The 22544-nt window shown below is 38.9% G+C and overlaps 1 protein-coding gene across 2 annotated transcripts in view; it reads left to right on the top strand.

Annotated features, from left to right (window-relative positions):
• SYNPR (synaptoporin) overlaps positions 1-22544 on the top strand; it is a 298151-nt gene that overhangs the window by 120051 nt on the left and 155556 nt on the right. Inside the window, exon 1 of one of the 2 annotated variants that reach the window (XM_045530710.1) lies at positions 21809-22106. The exons of the other annotated variant lie outside the window; for it this stretch is intronic. Within the exon in view, the coding sequence (XP_045386666.1) occupies positions 22083-22106 (24 nt within the window). The 5' untranslated portion in view covers positions 21809-22082. Of the gene's footprint in view, positions 1-21808; positions 22107-22544 lie in introns of those variants that run through there. 2 annotated transcript variants of the gene reach the window in all.

The following is a 22544-nucleotide window of genomic DNA, read 5'->3' as shown; positions in this document are numbered from 1 at the left end:
CAGGGTTTTGCCCAGGTTCCTTCATGAAACCCCAGGCTCAAAACTAGTGTGAGTTAAATACAACTCACATGGCAGTTAACGTGTTAACTTCCTCTCAGAGGGCAACATTTATGAGGCTGTATATTCTCTCCATTTTTTCTAGAGTTTCTCCACATGCATCCTCAAAAGGAAGGGTATCTCAACAGTATCTCACTTGTCAAGCAAACTCTAATTTATTTGAAGCCTTGTGGGAAGGGCCACAGCCTGTGCCTTGAAGGCTCTGCAAAGTAATCACGTGTATAAGTGACGGTAAACCCGCTGCATGTAGGCTCAGCCCACCTGAGTTCTAGGCCTGGCCTTGCCCCTAAGTCTCTGTGTGAACTAAGACTAGTTGCTTCCCTGCCTCAGCCTCAAAGTGGCAACAACTGTCAAAACTGACATAGGACTAGACAAACTCTAATTTCCCTTATAACTCACAATCCGTGTTACCAGATACTTAGAGCTAGAAAGCGTGTCCCAGGCATTGTGGTGCTTCCTGCCCACCCTCCTGGGTAAAGGAGTGTGGTCTGTGGGAGAGACACTAAACTGGAAGTGGATGGAGACGGAGCTACTGCAAATGTTGAACACAGGCAGTTCTCCTGTCCTATCAGGTCTCAGGCCTGTTTAGTTTGGCCCACATCATGTAATTTTTTTTTTTTTTTTAGTTATCTACCAGTATTTAAAAATTGGATTTCATAGAAAATTTGTGTTATCAGCTTTTCTTGAAAAATTGAAAGCTCTAGTTCCCCACATTCCCCGATTGCAGTATGATATGATGGGCAGCTGCCCCCATCAAGTGGGTCAGGGAAGTTGAAGACTATCCATATCTCAAATACAGACTATAGTAGGTGATTTTCCACGAAAGGCATGTGAAGCTCTCATGTGAGGGACCATGAGCTCTTCTTTCTTAACATAGAGCAGAGAAAATATCATTTTAGACATCAGCTCATAAGCAGTACTAGGAGTGGATTCATTTTCCTAGTTGAAAGTAGTCCATTTGGTGAGATTCCAATTTTTTCACATCATAACTTTCTTAGGGAAATAGCTATGATGGTTTGCATAAAATGTTCAGACCATATCTACCTAGAAGCAAATCTAACAAAGGAAGTGCGAGATCTTTATGGGGAAAAAAATTGTAAAATGCCATTAAGGCATAGAAAAGAAGATAAAAAATGATAAGATATAATATGCTCATGGATGAGGAGACTCAATATTGTAAAGATTCAAATTTTCCCTCAAATGATCCATAAATTCAATGCAATTCTAATAAAAATGCACCAATTTTGTAAGTATTCTGATAAACTTATTTTCAACTTTAGGTAAAGGAGTAAAATCCAAGAAAAGCCAAGATAATTCTGAAGGAGAAGAAAAAAGAGGGGGAAATGTCATAATACAAATGAGGCTTATGGCAAGGATGTTATAATTAAAACAGCATCATATTGGTCCATAGTAATAAAATACACCAGTGCATCAGAATACAAAACTGAAAAGTAGATACATGAATGTATGGAAATTCCTGTATCTGAAAGTGAAAGTTGAGAAAGGATGAACGATTTGATATGTAGAATTAAGAAAACTATCATTCTCTACAGGAAAAATAATTATATTTCTACCTCCCTCCAAACAAAAATACACTCCAAAGTGATTACAGACTTAAATGTAAAAACCAAAACTCTGAAGCTATAATAAAAAAGTAGAAAAATATCTTATAACTTCAGATCTGGGAGGGGTTTCTTAAAACAGATAATAAAAGCAAAGATTATTTAAAAAAAAATAAACAAGTTAGGCTTTATTAAAATTTAAAATTTTATATGACAAAGGATATCTTAAACAAATACAATAGTTAGCTGGGAAAAGACAATTTCAACATATAATAGCCAAAGGACATGTATTCAGAATGTGTAAAGGATTTTTATGAATAAGTGAGAAAAAAATACAAATAACTAATAAAACCAGGGCAAATACTAAGAGAAAATTCACAAATGGGCAATAAAATATGAAAAGATAATCAACTTACTCATACTCAGGAAAATTAAAATAAGAGAAATGTTCACACAAAGACTTACAGCTTTATTTGTAATAGCCAAAAAATCTGGAAACCACCAAATATTCCTTAACAGGTGAATATGCATACAAAAAATATAGTATCCAAGTACACCAAGCAAAAAGAAACTAAGTATTGATATACAACAAAATGGATGAATCTTAAAAATCATTATGCTGTTTCTAGGGGGAATGCTTTCAACTTTTCCCCATTCGGTATGATGTTGGCTGGAGAATTGGATAGCCATGTGCAGAAGAATGAAATAGGATCCATATCTCTTGCTACTCACAGAAATCAATTCGAGATGGATAAAAGACTTAAATATAAGGCATGAAACCATAAGAATTAGAGAAGAAAATTCTACATATCAGCGTAAGCAAAGAATTTTTGATTAAGACCCCAGTGACAATTCAGCAACAACAAAAATAAATAAATGGGACTTGATTAAATTGAAAACTTCCGCACAGCTAAAGAAATAATCAACAAAGCAAATAGATAGCCTACAGAATGGGAGAAAATATTTGCAAAGTATAAGTCCAATAAAGGACTAATATCTAGAGTCTACAAAGATCCCAAACAAATCAGCAAGAAAAAAAAATGACATCATCAAAAAGTGGGCAAAAGACATGAACAGAAGCTTTTCAAAAGAAAATAGACAAATGGCCAATAAACGTATGAAAAAATGCTCAATGTTACTAATCATCAGGGAAATGAAAATTAAAACCACAATGAGAAATCACCTTACCCCCTTACCCCTTTCACCTTACTACTATCACCTTTTAATAAAAACTAGAATGGCTTTTATAGAAATGTTCATATACAATAGATGCTGGTGTGGATGCAGAGAGAAAGGAACACTTATACGCTGTTGGTGGGACTGTAAATTAGTACAATCCTTATGGAAAACAGTATGGAAATTCTGCAAAGAACTAAAAGTAGACCTACCGTTTGATCCAGCAATCCCACTACTGGGTATGTACAAAAAGGAAAAGAAGTCATTTTATCAAAAAGATATCTGTACTCGAATGTTTATTGCAACACAATTCACAATTGCAAAGATGTGAAATCAACCCAAGTGTCCATCAATTCACAAGTGGATTAACAAAATGTAGTGTGTGTGTATACACACACACACATATATACATATACATATATATACATACATATATATACACACACATACATATGTATGCGTACATATACACACACCATGGAGTACTACTCAGCCATAAGAAAGGATGAAATAATGCCTTTTGCAATAATATGTATGGAACTGGAGACCATTATCCTAAGTGATGTATCTAAAGAATGGAGAAACAAACACCACATGTGCTCACTAATAAACTGGAACTAACCAATGAGCACACATGTACACGGACGGAAATAAAACTCAGTGGAAATCAAGCAGGGGAGAGGTGGGAGGAGGGGTGGGCCAAAACCTACCTCAGGGGTCCAAGGAACACTATTTGGGTGACGGGCACACTTATAGCCCTAACTCAAGCATTACAAAAGTGATCCATGTAAACAAAAACATTTGTATGCCCTTAATATTTTGAAATAAAAAATCTTTATGCTGAGTGAGAAAATTCAGATTAAAAAATATGTTCTGTATAGTTTCATTTATTTAAAAAAATCTAGAAAGTGCAAACTAATCTGTGATAAAAGAAAAGAGATCAATTGTTGCCTGGTATGTTCATTTTCTATTGCTGCATGATAAATTATAGCAACCTTAGACTTAAAACAAAACACACTTATTTTCTCATAATTTGCATGGGGTAGGAGTTAGCTGGGTGCTCTGCTTAGTCTGAAATCAGGGCTGTGATCTCATCTGAGGTGTTAGATCCTCCTGCAAGCTGTCTGGTTGTTGGAAGAATTCAGTTCCTTGCAACTGGAGGATTGAGGCACTAAGCTCCTACAGGGCCCTGCCATTCTCTGCCACATGGCCCTCTCCACACATGGCAGTTTGGTTCTTCCAGGCTACCAGGAGACTGCTTTTCTAATCTTTGTGGCTTCTGTCTCTGACTTTCAGAGCCTCTTTTAAAGAACTCGTATGAATATATCAGTCCCATCTGGAATAACCTTACTTTTGATTAATTTAACATCAACTGATCACAGACATCAATTACATTTGCAAAAACCCTTCATCTTTGCCACATAAGGTGGCCTAATCACTGAGTGCTGCACCGTCATTTTCACAGGTCGCATTCACCCTCAAGGTGAGGACATGACACGGTGTTTACCAGGGGACAGGAAACTTGAGAGCTGTCTTAGAATTCTTTTTACCACACCTGGGATCAGGAGTTGAGGAAAAGATATAACTAAAACAGTCTTGCTTTCTCACTGTCCTGAACTACTTTCTACATTGCAATGTTTTCCCCCTTTTATAAGGGGCACTTTTGTTCCCCCTAATACAATGGAAAAGTCAATTGCTTTTCCTTTTTCATTGTTCTATCATGTAGACAAAGAGAAAAAAAAATCTGTTTGATGGAACAAGATGCTAAATGTCTATAGTGCACTGAATGAGAAAAAAAGTTGAGGGAGAGCAGACTTGCAAAGAGGCATGAGGAAATTTTTGGATGGAAATAATTCAGTATCTTGATTGTGGTGGTGGTTCCGTGGGTATATATACCTCTCAAAATTCATCAAATTGTACCCTTTAAATACATGCAGTTTCTCATGTATAAATTATGCCTCAAAAAGTCATAAGTTAAAAACATTTTCATCTATCAGATTGGCAAAATATTGAAAGTGTAGAAGTACCAAGTATAAGCAATGACAGTAAATTAATACCTCTCATTTTGTTTGTATTGCCTAAAATTGCTTTTGCTAAACGGGGTCTTCTCTGGTTCCATACAAAGCGTAAAATTATTTTTTCTATATCTGTGAAAAATGATGTTAGTAATTTAATAGGGATTGCATTGAATCTGTAGATCACTTTGGGTAGTATAGACATTTTAACAATGTTGATTCTTTCGATCCACAATCATGGGGCAAGGGAGGGGATGGGTGTATACCTACATAATGAGTGCGATGCACACTGTCTGGGGAATGGACACGCTTGAAGCTCTGACTCGGGGCGGGGGGGGCATGGGCAAAATACATAACCTAAACTTTTGTACCCCTATAATATGCTAAAATAAAAAAAAAGCAATGATGTGCATAATGGAAAGATATACAGTGCTGGGGCAAGAGAGTGTAAACTGGGGGGGGTTTGAGTCAGACCTAGAAAAAATGATGAATATGGCCACAGTTAAGACCCCAAAATTCCACCGCTAGTTAAGTATTGTAGTGAAGCCCATCCGTCTCCACCAAGAATAGATACAAGGATGTTTGTTGTATATTGTTGCAATAACAAAAACTGAAAACTGACTTAAGTGTCCATCATAATACAAATGGATGACATGGCATATTCATAAAATGAAACAACATACAGGAGTTAAAAATGAATAAACTAGATCTGTATATTATATCAACATAGATCTAAAAACCTGATGTCTAAAAAAAATGTTGCAGAATAATTGTTCATCATGATAATATCTATAGAATAAAGATGTTAAATACTGGGGCATGCTATCTATTGACAAATATATATAACACATGTATATAAAAACATGGATGAGAAAAATACAAATTCATGAATTTAGGAAAAAAGGAAATAAAACTGAAGATAGACATAAAAGGGAGCTCAGTTTCATCACTTATGTTTTTATTTAAAAGATTTGGAAGTGTATATGGAAAACATTAATATTAATTAATTCTGGATGATGGGTATTAAATGAGTTTCATTTTGTTTTGCTTTTAAATTATCACCTATTATCTCTGTCTAACCATGAGAAAAAGATCAGAAAAATCCAGAGTGAGGGACATTCTATGAAATACCCAACCAGTTCTCTTCAAAATGTCAAGGGCTTTAAAAAGAAGGAAAATCTGAGAAATTGTCACAGTCTAAGGAGACATGATGTCCCAAGATGTGATGTAATGTGGTATCCTGGATGAGATTTTGGAACAGAAAAAGTATATTAGGTTAAAAGCTAAGAAAATCAGAATCAAGTATAAACTTTAGTTGGTAATAATATACCAATATAATATATAATAATATACCAATATTGGTTCATCAGTTGTGACAAATGTACTGCAGTAATGTCAACAATAGGGGAAACTGGATACAAGGTATGTAGGAACTCTTTGTAATATTCTTGCAACTTTTCTGTAAATCTAAAACTACTCTAAAATAAAAGTTTATTTAACTTTGAATCACCACCTATAACTCCAGGAAAACAGCTCAATGAGGTTGCATGTAGAGAAACATTGTTCTGAAGACAGGCAAATCTGCACCGAAATCCTGGCTCCACTACCTATGGCTACCTGGCCTTTGACCAGTCCCGGGACTACTTCCAGTTTTCATTCCTCTTTTGCAAAATGAGAATCATCAACATTAAATGATAATGTGTAAAGCATTTAGCACATAGCAAGGCCTATGTGCTAAATAATTAATTATTGCACAATTAATTATTATTCCAATTTTATTATAATTATTTTATTATTATTAATACCTCAGATGTGTTTGTTTTGGTGATTAAGTAAGAAAACTATAGTATCCAGAAATTCTGTTTATTAAAAAACAAACAACAAAAAAACAGAAAAACAACCTTGAGTTGTCTGATTTTAATATACTAGTGCTTCAGAATAGGTCTGCAATCACTCTGTTAAAAACCACCAAAATGTACACAAAGTTAACAGTCCCTTTGACAAGGTGGGGCACTTTGTGGGGAGGGGAGGTATTAGTAAGTTACACTGGACCTATTCTCAGGCAGGATAAATTTTCTCTTTCACTCTTCATAAATTCAAACCGAAATCTCATGATTATGCTACTCTCTATCCAGCTTATCTGTAAAATGAAATGTGCCATCATGCAAATCCTGTTTTCACAGAATAGTACACGGGGTGGGAAAAATGCTCAGTATATAACTATCAGTGGGAAAAGGTAGGATTAAACCTTATGTATAGAGTAATCCACAGTTTGAAAAAAATGGGCAAATATTTGTTGCATAGAGAAAAGACCGGAAGGATAAACTCCTCACCAAAAGAAGAATTATTTGCATTGAGAAGCCATGGGAAGCTTAAGACTCTACAGACAGTTGACTTGGGCTGGAGTTTTCCTTTTTTGTCTCAGTAAATAATTTAAGTTGCCTTAGGCCTGAATTCAACTTCAAATTAATTTAAAATATTTTTTAAATAACGCTAAAACTATAAATATGCTTCTTGGGTATATCCATATTGGATAAATGCAATATATCTAGCTGCATTTCTTGAAAAAATGACATGAGAGAAGAGTGACCAGCCAAAATACAAACTTGAAAGACGAAAAATTCTCATGCTATTTGTCTGAAAGCATGAGTTATAGAAAGTGGCAAGTTCTTTGTCTTAAACAGAATGTATTACAAAGCCTCAAGGAGACAATAAAATGTAAAAGAATATGTTAACCTTGATTTTGTTTACTGCTTTTTTTTTTTGAAAGCCAACACTAAGCTGTATATTAATATACAAGATAAACCATTTCTTGGAATATTTCAACTTGTCTGGAAGTTGTCTGCTTTGATTACAGTTTGGAGGACATATTTTTAGTGAAGAATAAAAGGTGTATTCACATTAATCATTTCCCCAGTGTATAAAGTATGTATCAGTGAGGATGAGGTAGGGCTGGCCTTGGGAAGAAAAGCAAGTACTTAGAACAAGAGTCTCAGCAGATTTCTGTCCTTTGATGAACTCAGGATAGCGCTCTGGATTGTAAGCCGTATACAACCGAGGCTCAGAAACCCAAAGGGCTGGGCTGCAGTCCCAGCACAGCCATTGATGGACTCCCTGAGTAGGTCTGAGCTTCTTATTTAACACGTATTATTCTTTGGTCTTCAGCTAAAACTGAGAAGAAAGGTGGATAATAAGGCTATGGTTCCTCAAACTGGCTGATTCTGATTAATCTCCTAGGGAAATCTCAGAACACACAGATTCTTGGCTCAGCTCATGATCTACTGAATCAGAATCCCTGGCTTAAGAATCTGTATATTAAATAAGTTCATTAGCTCTTTCCTTTTTTTCAAATTTCAAAATATTAATTAAGGAGGTACAAGTGTTTTTGTTAATAAGGATATCTTCTATAATGCTTAAGTCAGAGATTTTGGCGTGCCCATCACTCATTAGCTCTCTCTTATACACCCCTCTGAGTTCTTGCCACACACGGTGTTTGGTAGCCACCCGTCTAGGATGGCCTCCCTGACATGTCTAGTGGTCAGCTGGCAGTTGGCTGGGACAGTGGGGGTGACTGAACCACGTGTCTCTTCAGTGTCAGCCAGCAGGCTAGCCCCAGCTTGTTCCCCTGATGGCTCAGAAAAGTTCCAAGAAAGAGTAGAAACTGCAAGACAACTTGAGACCTAGGCTTAGAATGGGCACAGCTTCAATTCCACCACATTCTGTTGGCCAGAGAAAGATAGGAGGTGACTCCAGATTCAAGGGAATGAGGACATCAACTCCATTTCTTGCATAAGAAAAATCCCAAATTCCTGTGTCCACGGAATGAGCGTGGACACAGGAAAAGGAATAATAGGGTCATTTTTTTTCAGTCAATATATGACACATATGAATAAGAACTGGAAGGCACGTAAACATGCAAAGAACTGAGGTGTTGGCTAAAGAGCCATGGGAGATTTTTCTTCTCCTTTATGTCTTTATTACTTTATATAGGTGGCTATAACACTGTTAGTGCAATAAGCAATGATTGAGAGCAAAAAACAGGAAGGAGAGCCATGGGGAGAGTAAGATCAACAACTTCATTACTCACTATACTGAAAGGATTATATCAATAATTTGCATATCATAAACTTAATTAGCCTTCCGTTCTGCAGTGCATGGAGGTGAGTAACAACGGAAAGAACCTGAAATTACCAAAGCTAAGTAGGTCTCTAAGATATATCCAACAGCCTTGGATCTCTAATGGAATTTAGCTGTGAGATACCCAATTATTCCTAGCACCGCTGCACACAGTGCATATTATCAGGGCTGGCACCGTCTCAGGGCTGTAACACTTTAGCCATCTCTGGAATCCCTCAGGAACAGTTCTTTCTTAATAGCCATGATCTCCAATAGTTGAAGTTTTGCCATCTAAGAACTAAATTTTAGCTTTTTTTAAAAAAAATTGTGATTATTTTAAATAGAAATTGTTCTTTAAAAGTATAACTTGTTCATTTCCTTATGTTTTAAAATAGAGTTGATAGAAAACATTTTAACAGTTTTTGACAATATTATTTTTTGCCATATGCAATGACATCCTCAGAGCCTGTGGAGCAGAGCAGGGTTTCTTTGCCCTCACATAAATTATTCCGGGAATGCTATGCTTTCAAGTTCACATTTCTGCCCCTTTTATTGTTTTTGTGCTCTCTCTTGTTCCCATGGGGCTCTAAGTGTGCCTGCCTCTGACAGTTTCTTCCATTTTACTTGGCTTCTTCTAACATCTGTCAACTGAGAGAAATAAACCTTATTAAGATTATTTGTCAAGTCAGAGTCACTGTATTCTGAGTAAAGCCCAAGGAGCTTCTAATCTGAGCAAGGTACGTGACCGTCAGGGTACAGAAGGCTTGGTGGCACGTCCTTCATCTGATTATTTCCTGGTTCTCGCCTCAACCCAGAGACAGACAAGAGCCAGGTTGTTGGGAATCCAAACACATTGCCAGGTATGAAGGAGGTATAGATATGGATGACTTGAATGAATAAGTAAAGTACATTCAAGATGGGCTTATTGTCCTCAGGACATTAAGCATTCCGTGACCCCACTTTGTCAAAGGTTAGTTTTTCAAATAAATTATAGACTTTTTTCAAAGCATTGGCTTATTTTTACATTTTATTTTAGGGTAAGTATGGTGAGTTAGAGTTAGTATAGTGAGTTTGTTCATGCATTCCACGTTTTTCTTCATTCACCCCCACATTGAGAATGCATACACACACACACACACACACACACACACAATAATAAAAACCTTATTCTCATGGAAATTGTTTTTTTGTGTGGAAGATAGAAATATGAATACATAACTGTGAAATATTAAGACAAATCCTATAACAGAGACAGATTAGCCTCTGGAGAAGGAGAGAAGACAAGAGGTAGAAAAAGACTTCCTAGACCTTTATGTTCCTGTAAAATGTGGTTGATAATATCCAACTAACAGAGGTATTTTTGTGAGGATTCATTAAGACACTGGATGAGGGCATATGTACTCAAAAAATTTTATCATATAAAGGATGTGAAGGGCATTATAGACCAACAGAAAGTTATGTGCACTTTGCTATCTAAGAGACCCGGACTGAAACTCATCACTTATTTTCTAGGTTTCTGCCTAGCCCCAGTTTTCTTTTCTGAAGAATGGGGCAAATTTCTGCCTTGCAGCATTGTTGGTAGAATAAAATAAAATAACATAACTAAAGTGCCACACACAGTACCTGGAAGAGTAAGTACTCCACAAACATCAGCTTCTTTTCCCTTTTCCTCTTCACAGAGGGGGTGACAACTGAGCTGGGTTTTGAAGGATGAGTAGGAGTTCACAAACCAAAATCATAAATCCCCAACAGGGAAAGTGGCTTTTCAGCAAAGTCAGACATGGAGATCTGCCTCTGAAACTGGAAGATAATCGGGAAAGCCATTACTCCCTGCCCAGCAGAGCTAATAGAGCTTCTCTGTTTCCTTATCTGTCTTTAATAATGTTAGCTCATTGACCTAGTGGATGTGCTAACTCACCTGTGCCACCTCATTAATAAAATTTATTTGAGCTCTCATTCCAATCAAATGGTAATGTGGCATTTGCCATGATATGAAGGACAGAGAGGAAATCACTAGAAATCAATAACACTGAATGAACTAACAAAATTCTGAAAATGTACAAGGAAGAACAAGATATTCCTTCCCCAACCATGCACCCAGGATCTTAAGTTGAATCAACTGGAACTAATAAGAAGCTTGAAATCTCTTTATTTAGAATAGGTCTACCCGTCCATTCACTAGGCATGTATTGAGCATCTTCCACTTGCAAAATATTGGGTTAAGAGAAGTGGACAAACATGAAGATGGCTAACTATGACACAGACAATAAAATGAGGTCTGTAAATGATAAAAAACTAAAAAGCATGGCAGTGGCAATTTACTTGGTCTTTTGAAGGAAAAGTAGGGTGATGGGTGGCTGAGAAAAGAAGTGAGAGCATTCTGTGTGTAGAGAACAGCATCGCAAAGGGCAGAGGCTTGAAAGCACATGGCTGGAAAGAGAAGCCTGGCCTGTTACATAAATCACCAAGCCCATTAAAACAGAAACCAACAAACACACACACCAAAAAAATCACTCAGAAGTACAGCCAGCACCAACATAATCTTTCCTTGGAGTCCTCATTAAAAAGTCATGGTTTTTCTCCTCTTTTTTTTTTTTCCTTCCCTGCTTGTGACTTAGACCTTTCCAAGGCACCCGTAGGCATTGCAGCAGCCACTGATGCTGGCCTTCAGCATCCCACTGCAGGCCAGGGCTAGGTCTCTCTGCCTGAGGGCTTCAGGTGGTCAAGAGGGGTAGGCAGGAGATGTAGAGGATTTGATGCTTTCAGGAGCCAATAAGAAAAGGGAGTTAGAGGATAAATGCACCAGCTTCCTGCACCTCCAGTTTGATACCTCTGCAGTGTGTTCACCCTGTCTCCCAGAGCACCCCAGTGAGCGCAAGCCCCAGTTGCCTACTGTGGTCACCTGCTCATTAATGCACCCTCTATTAGCTTCCTTAGTTTCCCTGTCTCAGTTCCCCATTTCCTTTCCTGAGTCATAGTCCTAATAAACTGCTTGCATTGGTAGCCTTGTCTCAGGAGAATGCTCTTGGGGAAGTCCAGATTGAATTCACTGGTGAATGCCAGATTTCTAGACTTCCCCACCCTCCTGACTTCTGATTCAGGAGGTCTGGGTTTGGAACTGGTAATTCGTACTTTTTTATAAGCTGCCCAGGTGATTCAGATGTGCAGTCAAGTTTGAGAACCACATTGCTATGTGGCTTTGGTCCCCAGAATCCATAGCAAGGAGCATTGTGGTGTCATAACAGAAAGGGGAGACTTTTTTTTTCTTTCCTGAGCACAATCTAAAGCTGACTTTCCTTATACGATAGCTACTGTCAGAACAAATGGTGTTGCAGCCCCTTACAGGGAGTTTCTGCCTCCACACTTTCATCGAGATGAGAGGAAAAGTGTTGCTCTCCGAGTTGAGATAAGTGACATTCTGGAAATATCAGAATGCCCTGTTCTTCAGACTGACTCTCTTAATTTGTATCATTTAAAGACTTGGGGATGGCTTGAGAAGGAACTAACATTTTAAGGAAGACATTGGTGAAACATTCTATTTTAAAAATAGATGCACAGCTGAAGAAGAAAACTGGTTTTTCTCTCAGTGCACACGGCATTTTCAACTGCTCTGAGCAGGCCTGCAAGAAGAAAAAGATAAACAAAAAACAAAGAAAGAGAAAAATAAGCAGGCATACAGTAATAATCAACCACCGGAAGAAAAATAGCTTTGTCTTATGTTTATGGAGGAAGACTGATCACAGAAACCAACAGTAACTCTACTTAGTATTGCACATTTCAATTCTCAAAGTACTCTCCCATGAGCTGTCTCATGTTGGCTTCACCACTGCCCTATGAGATAACCAGGACTGCAGCATCTCTCCTTGTATCCCTGAATCCAAGGTTTGGCAAAATGTAAATTAGGAATACAGGAAGCCTCCCCCAGACAGGAGGGATTTTTTTTGGTTAATAAAACTGTAGAAAATTGTATTGGCCAAATGGATTACTCCACAGCATAAGAATCCAGAAACACATCCAGTGTAAGAAATACTCAGTAAAACAGGGGTTTTTACTAATATTTCATATGCCCTCAAATTAAAAGAATGCCCTAGAGCCCCTTTGACCAAGTCCATTCGCTTGCTGCATGGCATCATAACCGTACACATTCCTAAGAATGGGGCTGGCAGCAGAGCGGGAAGAGTTCTTTCAGTTGAATTATAATCAAGTAGACCATGATTGGACTCTTCGAAGCTTCATGAAAACACTCAGATGTTATGAATTCTTCATGGGGAGAAATAGACTTTGGCCCTCTTTCCTACCTACACCTTATTTTCTTAAGAGCTGTAATTTGGTATGGGTTCTGGAGGCATGATTGTTTAACTGAGGGATTTTAACTCAATTTGTTGGGAAGGAAAGGAAAACCAGAAAGCCATTTTGCAAGCATTTGATTCTCAAATCTATCTTGCCTGAGGCATTAGTACAAAAAGAGAATACATTTCATTTGTGTCATTATAATTACCACCAGGCTTATCTGCATATTACTTATATAATTCATAATTATTATTCCCATTTTAGAGTTGAATAAACTGATATTTAGAAAGGCTAAGAGAGTCTCATCAGTACAGACAGTTGGCTCTGACACCTTCCTCTCATGAAGAAAGGATCAGTGAAAAAGTCACGTAGTTCTTGATCTAATTTACTATTCATTTCTCAGTGTACTGGGCAAGATTATTGAAAATGGTCTCCATGTTTTCCTTCTCTCACTCTTATTGCAGTACTAACAAGATTCCTGTAAAAACTGGACCTCAGGGATTCTCTCCGAAATAAAGTCTTAATCCTTAATCATAGCAACAACTATTCATCTTCTAGTTCCACACCAGGATTTAAGAAATATGTGTCAGGAGCAGACAACCTCCTAAGCCATCAATTTGCTGATAGAACTCTCCCTGTTGTAAAAAATGATAGGAAAACAAAGAGATGTGTCTTCACTAGTTTTGATTAGAATTGTGAAAGTGGTCCTAAGAGAAGTCATTCATTTTCTCTTCTCTAATAATAAGCAAAAACATATTTAGTACATACTATGTACAAAGTAATATTGTGTGCTATGCAAATTGCAGGAAGAGTGAATCTACTACTGTTCGGAGGTTTATGGTGGGACCACTTTTAATCCCCTACAGTAGAATAATAGATGTGACCACCAGAAATTATACAACTGAAATACATTGCTTTGATTTCCAGTAAGTATAAGCTCTAAAAAACAGTCAGAGAGGAAATGTCCCTCTGCCCATCTTGTACAAGCTAAACTTGCAAACAATGCTAGGTCATGTGGAGATTTACAATCTGAGTTTTAGAATCAGACAACCCAGGTTCGAGCCTTTGTTCTAATATTTACTAGCTGTTCAGACTGAACTGCATTAAACCTTAGCTTCTTCATTTGTAAAATGATGATAACAATAGATTCAAGTTCATAGGACTGAATGATAATCAAATGAGATTACACATGAACGGTGCTTAGGCTAACACTCAGAAATAAACATTAGCATCATTACTGGTATCAGAAAGGTCTGTGATAGGAAATCACAACTGCCAAATTCCTCCATTAGATCAGTGGTTCTGCATGGTTTTTCATTTAAGATATAAAACTTTTTGTTCAAATGCAATTATGTTCAGAAACCTGAGACATAGAGTAGAAAACAGCGGAGTAGGAGGGTTGAGGGGAGAAGGGTGAGCAGCTCTGGTTTCCTTGACTTCCCCTGGCATCATCCTCCTATCTCCATGGGGTGCCATGGAGATCCCTGGCATTCAGCTTAAAAGCTAAGATATTAAAGATTATGCTTATAATTATATAAGAAGCTGAGATGATTTGGTCATTTGAATGTACCATCTTTATTCTAGCACACACGAGAATTTCACCAAAACATTTGATGTTCTGTTTTACACTTGGAAAACTGTGAGGCTAGGCTAATATGTTCACATGCTTACCTTTGTAATTAAGAAATATGTCATAGTAATTCAGCATTATTTATTCAATCATGCAACATGTATGTATTGGGCACCATTTACATGACAGGCCTATAGGTTCCTGGCTTGTGCAGAGAACTCAGAAAGATTCTAAGTTTCTCTCAGCAGGAAATAGGTTTACCTTTTTCACTACTGTATCCACAGAATGTAACATGTACCTGGCATATAGCACACACTCCATAAATAATTGTAGAACTGCAACTTTTAGGCTAATGATCACCCTTTTATTTTAGAAGATTAACAGAGTTCTCACAGATTAGAGAATGGTTCTTCCCTATTGAGGACTTGAGCCCCCAAGAAGGCTTTAGCTGTAATGTGTAAAACCTGAGTCCCCTTGTCTCCTGGATAAAAATCTTTTGGGGATATTGAGGGAGCTTCTAAAGGGACTCAGCCCCTCCATTGGCTTAAAATATTTATTAGAACAGGAATGAAAGCAGAAGGGTAATCAGCACTTAATAAATCTGGCATTATTGCCTGAGGCCCAGAACCCATGGATGGACATCCAGGAATCCATCGTCTGCTCTCTACCAAGTGTCAGAAGGAAGCAGTTCTCCACGGACCTGATCTATAGGCTGAGTGGGTTGACCAGTGTGCTGTGAATACTCAGAAACGCCAATACTGAAAACCTTTTTCAACAAACATTTCTTTGCTTTAAGCCATATGCCTGGCCTCAATGTCACTTTTATATTCCCTGATATTTAAGTGGGGAAAAACTGTTAAATCTCTCTGAACAGCATGGACTTTCCTTTCCTAAAACATGACACGCTCCTCCCTCTCGAGGCAACATAAAATAACGTGTGTATCATCTCTACAAAGCAAACAGAAGCTGGCAGAGAGAATCACTCTCATTGTTATTATTGTTACATATTAAACGCTTGGTACACTGTACTTAGTACCTTGCATGCATTAGCTTATAAGCACCCAATTTTATTGCTGAGGACATGTGACAAGGCTACATAAGCAGTAAGGGACAGAGCTGGAGCTTGAATCCACCTGCTTGTGCTAGTCAGGATCCAGGTAGGAAATAGCTGGTGCACCCAAACTGAGAGATTGAGGGGAGTTTTTAAAAGAGGGGAATTTGACAAGGTTTCAGTAAAGCAGAATGGAATGGTGCAGACACAGAACCTTGGAAATAGTAACTGAGAGAGGCGGTCACCACCTGAGGCCTGAAGGGTCAAGGAAAAAGGAGAGAGAGAGGAGAAGGGAGGAGTAATGGAGGAAAGAGGAAAAAAAGGAAGAAAGAAAGAAAAAGAAAGAAGGAAGGAAAGGATGGAAGAAAGGAAAGAAGGAAGGAAAAAAGGAAAGAAAGACAGAGAGAGAGAAAGAAAGAAGATAGAAGGAAAGAAAGAAAAGAAAAGAAAAGGGAAGGAAAGGCAAAAAGAAAGAGAAAGAAAGGAAGAAAGAAAAAGAGAAAGAAGGAAGCTGTATGGAGAAGGCTACTGCACAGCACCACCTATGCTAGAGGAACATAGCCAACTTAGGGACCCATCAGGAGAGACCAAGGGAATAAATACCCCCACCTTAATCCTTTTTACCCTCTAATTTTCTGGCAGTACCTCCCACTGGGATGCCTCAGAGAAAGGGGGCTCATGGATGTGGCCCATTAGGTCAGCCTGCTGGGACATGGTTTGGGTAGGAACATGGCTCTGGAGGCTCAGACAGAAGCACAATGTCTGCCTAAAGGGGACTATGCTTAATCATACATATTCTACCCTCCCCTCCCAGATGATGCTATTTCCCCTTCATTCAGGAAATGATCATTGATTGGTCACTCTGTGCTAGGCACTTTGCATTAGGCTGAGGATACAGAGATGAATAAGGTATTATCAAGCCTTTGAAGAGCTTAGACTCATGGTCTTCAGAGAGTGTGTCTTGAACATTTTTGACCTGCTGCTTTTACTACCATTTGGTCTCCTTTTACCTCCCAAGCACAGCAACATTTCCACCCAAATATCCTAATTTTTCTCAGTCTTGTTCCACAATATTCCTTAACTTCTTTTGTTTCCACAAGCTTCTCCTCTATGTTCAGCTTCAGGGTGGAATTAGCCAGCCTTGAACTCCATGGAGGAAAGCTAATGATCTAGTGATCTAATAAATGTTCAAGTGGTATTGATATTACTGTATCTCATTAGTATTTGAAAAGGAAAAGAGATAGCATTAGAAAAAAGCACTCTTTCTCCTATAAGGGAAATAAAAGGCAGGAGGCCTAGAAAGTTCTGCCCTGAGTCTATAGACCTACTCATATCAGAATAAATTACATTTTACCCATGCTAGGAGCTGTGCTCAGTCAGAGTGAGATTAAAGATTTCAAGGTTGTTCCATAAATGGATTGAGTGTAAGTGCTCTCATTGCTATAGCTTAAAAGAGTTGAAATTGTTCCTGAAGCAGAATGGAAGCACCTTAGCTTACTCCCTTGTTCATTTATTAGTATGGCCAAAGTAGTCTTATTTTGGATTGCCTCCCTTCCCCCACCACAGCAGAGAGATCCTCTTGGCTCTGGAATTTGCCTTTTAGGGTTTGTTAGATGCTTGAAAAGCTGGGCCTCCCACTGTCTAAAACCTTGAAGCAGACAGGCCTGAAAGGACCCCTTTAGGGAGGCCAGATGTTTAGAAATAGAAGCTACAAGGGAAAGGAAGGTTGCATTTACCAGGAGGTGTGTCCACCAAAGAGGAGACAAGCTTTTCCATTTAGAGGGGAAAAAAGTTCTTTGAAGTTGTCAGAAGGCCATGCTGAATTCAAAGATCAGAGTTGAAGATCTGACCATATTGGAAATTAGCATTGCTAATGAGGTTTTCAGAGAATCACAGATTATTTTAATCTATTTAACCTTCTCTATAAATACTTGACTTAGAAAACACTGTACTTCTATTTTTAATAGTCTAATAATGGATAAATGTTATTTTTAAGGCAGTAGCAACAATGTTAATATCGTTTTTTTTTCAAACAAGAACCATCAAATAATAACATATTGCTTTATTTTTGTCAGTTCCAACTCCATGTCAGAGAGTGGTAGCCAACTGTCTAAACTGCCTGATATATTGGAAGGTAAGGACAGTCTAAGTGTCTAACTGACAAGGCTATTTGTTCTCTAATGACAAATGTATGGGCAAGTATCCAAATATCAGCTGCTCTATATGAGCCTAGGTGAGCTGAACCCTGGAAACTCAAGCTTTTAAAAGACAAATGATCAGTCTGGTTTACAAAAGGAGCTCACCACCCTCTTTGGCGTGGCTGCAACCCTTCCAGAATGTTTCCTGAATGAGGAGGTCAAAACAACCTGTATCTGCTGATATGAATGAATCAGTTGCCCTTGTTCATCATTTCAAATAGTCCTGCATTTCAAGGCTAAGCTCCTTTGACAAACTTAAGTTTCTTTACCACCATCTCAAGCCTATCTTGTTCTCATGTTGATTCACTGTTTCCAACATTTATTTATTGATCCACCACTTATCTATTGAGCACCTACTACGTAACAGGTACTCTCCTAAACACTGAGGATATGATATTGAGCAAAACAAATAAGCTTCCTGTTTTTGTGGGGGTTATCTCTTAGCAAAAGGAAATAGTCAATAATTAAATGAATAGCTCCTCAGCCTTTTGGCTAAGATCAAGTGTAATAACTAAATGAACAAATAAGAAAGAACATACCAGGCAATAAGAAGCCCAAAAAGAAAGAAAACAAAATAAAAAACAATGACACACATGAACACAACAACAAAAGACACAGGATAACACGGAAGGCAATGACTGGAGAAAGAGAAAGGTGTTTTTAGATGAGGCAGTCTGGGAAGAAGGACCCTCTAAGGAGAAGAAAGTAGAGCTAGGAATTGAATGACAAGGGAAGACACAGGAGAAATAGAGCCAAGGAAACTATCTAGATAGTTTCAGATCTTTCCAGATTGTTCCATATCATTCCAGAGAGAAGGAATAGCAAGTACAAAGGCATAAAAGGCCAATGTGGCTGAGGAGTAGGGAAGGAGAGGGTTGGAATTGGATAAAAGCAAAAAGAGAGATGGGAGCCAGATCACATAAGGCTTTAAAGGCATAGGGAAGAGTTTGGATTTTACTTTAAGCCTACTGGACAACTGTTAAGGTATTTTTCTCAGATAAGTTATATGATCTGATATATCCTTTAATTAGATAAATTATGGGTAGTATGTAAAGGGCGATTTATAGGAGTAAGAGTGAAAGCAGTGGAACCTACATAGAGTCCATTGCAGTGGCCCATGCCAGAGGTGACAGTGGCAAGGTATTAGCAGAGGAGACACAGAGAATGTTAATCCTTTATCTGGTACAAAATAGGAGGCAGGAAAAGCTAACCAACTGGCAGATTAGAATCTACCTATTAGCCTTAGAAACTTATCTGGCTGAAGTTGACCCAGAAAGCTCTTTAGAGATAATTCAGTGCAAATCCTTCAATTTAAACATGAGAAAAACTGAGACATGGACAAATTCAAGGACACACCAAGGGTCATAGAGCAAACCACTGGCAAACCCAAGACTGAGCCTCACACCTCCTATCTTCCCAGGTGTTAAATAATGTGCTCAAGTTCATACAGAATCCAGGAAGACCTGGGCATGGATCTTGTTGGCTTGATAAATATTCTGTCTGCACCAGGGATTCCCAATCTCTGTGGTGTGGATCTGCACACTGGGGACAGTTTACGAGATATTGCCAGGTCCACAAATCCAAATGTGGCTTTGTCATAACATGTACACAGAGTAAATAAAAGTGTAAGCGCCGTCATGTGGCATCTAGAGCAGAGTGGTTAACAGCTTCGACATGGCATCCAACTAGGTTCAAATCTTAGCTTTGCCAATTATTGACTGTGTACCTTCTATAAGTCACTTCACTCTTTGGGTCTCAGTTTCCTCATCCATAAACTGGAATAGAAATAATAATTCTTTGTAGCTTTGTGAGACCCATGTAAGGTGCTATACCAAAAAAAAAAAAAAAAAGTAGGAAAAGACTTCACACAGAGTAAATACTCAAGAAATGTTCACTAAGAATATGTGGAAGACAAAACTTTTTTCCTTTTACTTGATGTGGGGCTCTTAATATCCAAAATTGCTCACCAGCTACCCTGAAGAAACCATTAAGTGTGGTTCTCCCACACAGGTGCGTTGCTGGAAGCAGCAGCCTCCTCAGCTCCACACTCACCCTGCCCCTCGTGGGCCACCTGCAGGAACTGTGGCCTTCCGCACAGGGACATTATTCCTCCAGGCAATCCTCCCTGCGTTGATTCTGCAAATGCTTACCGAGTCCTCCCTTAAATGCCTGGTGGTTCTCAGCCTTTTTTCGGCTTCAGGTGTGTTCACTGGCTTAATTTACTCCCCTGAGTAACTTCTGTCATTGAAGTGTGGTGATTTTTCAATAAGCAGGTGAGGGGTGGCCATGGAGGACTCGGGGAGAAAAAGGTTCCCATCCGAATTAGAAAGGTGCATACATGGTTTGAAGAGTTGCTATGTACCCTGAAGGGGTACAAGCAGATGAAAGGAACAGGAGGAAAAAGAGAGGCAGAGGTCCGTGAACCCAGTTGGCGTGTGTTTTGTGTAGGTTTGAAAGCACTGCCTTAGCAGTCATTCATTTCTTCCCCACACCTTCCCACCAACAGCTCTAGGAAGTGTCAGTGTACCCATTTTACAGAGGGCAAACTAAGGCTCAGAGACCTTCAGGAGCTTCCTGAATCACATGGCTAGTAAGTGGAGGATTGGGACTAGAACCCAGGGTGCATGATCCCTTATCATGGTTTTTTGGTTGGTTGGTTTGGTCCCCAACCTCTCCCCCTCCCTCTCCACTGAGTTGTGACTGTGTGTACAGGGAAAGGAAGAAAGAGAGTAAGAGAGAGAGATGATAGTGATGGTGATGGTGTGGTGGTGACAGTGTGTGTGTGTGTCTGTGAGAGAGAGAGAGACAGAAAGAAATACAGAGAGAGGGACCCAAAGAAAGACTTGGGACAGATTCTGAATTAATGACCACCTATAAAAAACATGGCCAGCCTGTGTGAGTTCCAGCTGGGCCATCACCAACTGCACAAAGGCTAAAGCAGAGACATCTGGGCCAACCTAACAACACTCCTGCACCGAGTGTGGTCCTAAAGCAAGGTACAAGTGGGCGGAGGCAGACAGGTTTCCCTTCCCTGTGCTGTGGTCTAGGTCTCCAGGAGCAACTGTCCTGGATACACCAGTGTGACGGAGCATGGGACCTGTGAATTTGGAGCCAATGCCCCCAAACCACTTTGCCTCCCGGTGCCATGATTTTGGCCCTTTGAAGCAGTAAAGGTGGACTCCTTCCTACAGAGGCTTATTTTCAGGAAAAGCAGATCCAGATCACATTTAAACCTCTGAAACCTTCTTAATTTTGAGATTCTGTAGGAGACAGCTTTAAGTAACACTGCTATGATGAGAGAGCAACCAAGTTGTAATTTGTCCCTTCCACAGTTGCCAGAGCCTGAAAAGCCCGTCGTCCAGTCCCGTCACCTTAATGATTATTTATGGGCAGTCTACGAATTTCCCAAATGGGGATTGTGCATAACATCTATGCATTTACATAAAAACGAGGGCAATGTTTTTTTAAACAAACATGTCAACATTTACTTAATCTATGCAAATCTATTCATAAGGATTTTATAAAACCCCTGCTTCCCCCCCACCCCACACCCCCAACACACAAAATCCTGGCTCCTTTTTATCTCCCAGTTTGTTTTTAAGCACGGTGTTTGAGGGAGGAGGGGGCTCGCAGAGCAAAGGGGAGATGGTGCCTCTCGGTGATGCAGGCTGCTTGTGCAAGGCGGCCCTGCACTTCCACTTGTGAGCAAGGAGCCAAGTGTGGGAGCTCACCATGGTGGTAACCACCTCCCCACAACGCAGGCAGCATTCACTAGAGGGAAGTATCAGGTTCCTGTACTCGGCTGTGGGTTGTCACCATCTAATAATATGACCGTTTTGCCATCTCTCTGCAAATAAGGCAGAAGCTGCTACCTGATTGGTATAACATCTCACTTTCCCTCTGCATTGATTTTCTTGTTCTCCTCCTTTGCTTCATAAAAAGAGGGACAAGTGGCTGGTGCTGTGGACAGAGAAGCTTTATTTTTAGTATGAGACAACCTCTATTTTCTTTCAGGAGAGGGAAGTTGGATTATCAATTCTTTTGTAAATGTGTATGGTGATATTTGCTCCGGTAAGTTTATATCTATCTTGATTTACAGCTGGCTCTGTATGTTTTGTGTGTGTGTGTGTGTGTGTGTGTGTGTGTGTGTGTGTGTGTCTGCATAGGTACATTTGGGCTGTACATTTTTCTTTCCAAATATCATTTTTGAAATCTTTAGTGACAATATCTCTATTTTTTTTTTTTTTTACTTTGCTTTCTTGTAGTCATATGTGTAAACCAAAGAGGCTGTGTTGCCGGTAGTGTAATGTTACCTTAGCTGTTGAAGTATATGCTGGTTTTCTTTTAACATAGTAAGGAAACTAAACAAACTTGTATTTGGCTTTATAAAAATGTAATGTCATTCCACCCCACCCTCCTTTGGAGTGTTTAATATCCTAAGTGCATTCATTGTGCTGCAACCTGCTACCCATTTTAATTAAAGTTTCTTCGTCAGTGTCAGAATGAGAA

The sequence above is a fragment of the Lemur catta genome, chromosome 18, assembly GCF_020740605.2.
Source record: "Lemur catta isolate mLemCat1 chromosome 18, mLemCat1.pri, whole genome shotgun sequence".
NCBI classification, from domain to species: Eukaryota; Metazoa; Chordata; class Mammalia; order Primates; family Lemuridae; genus Lemur; species Lemur catta.
This window is presented reverse-complemented; position numbering and strand designations above follow the sequence as displayed.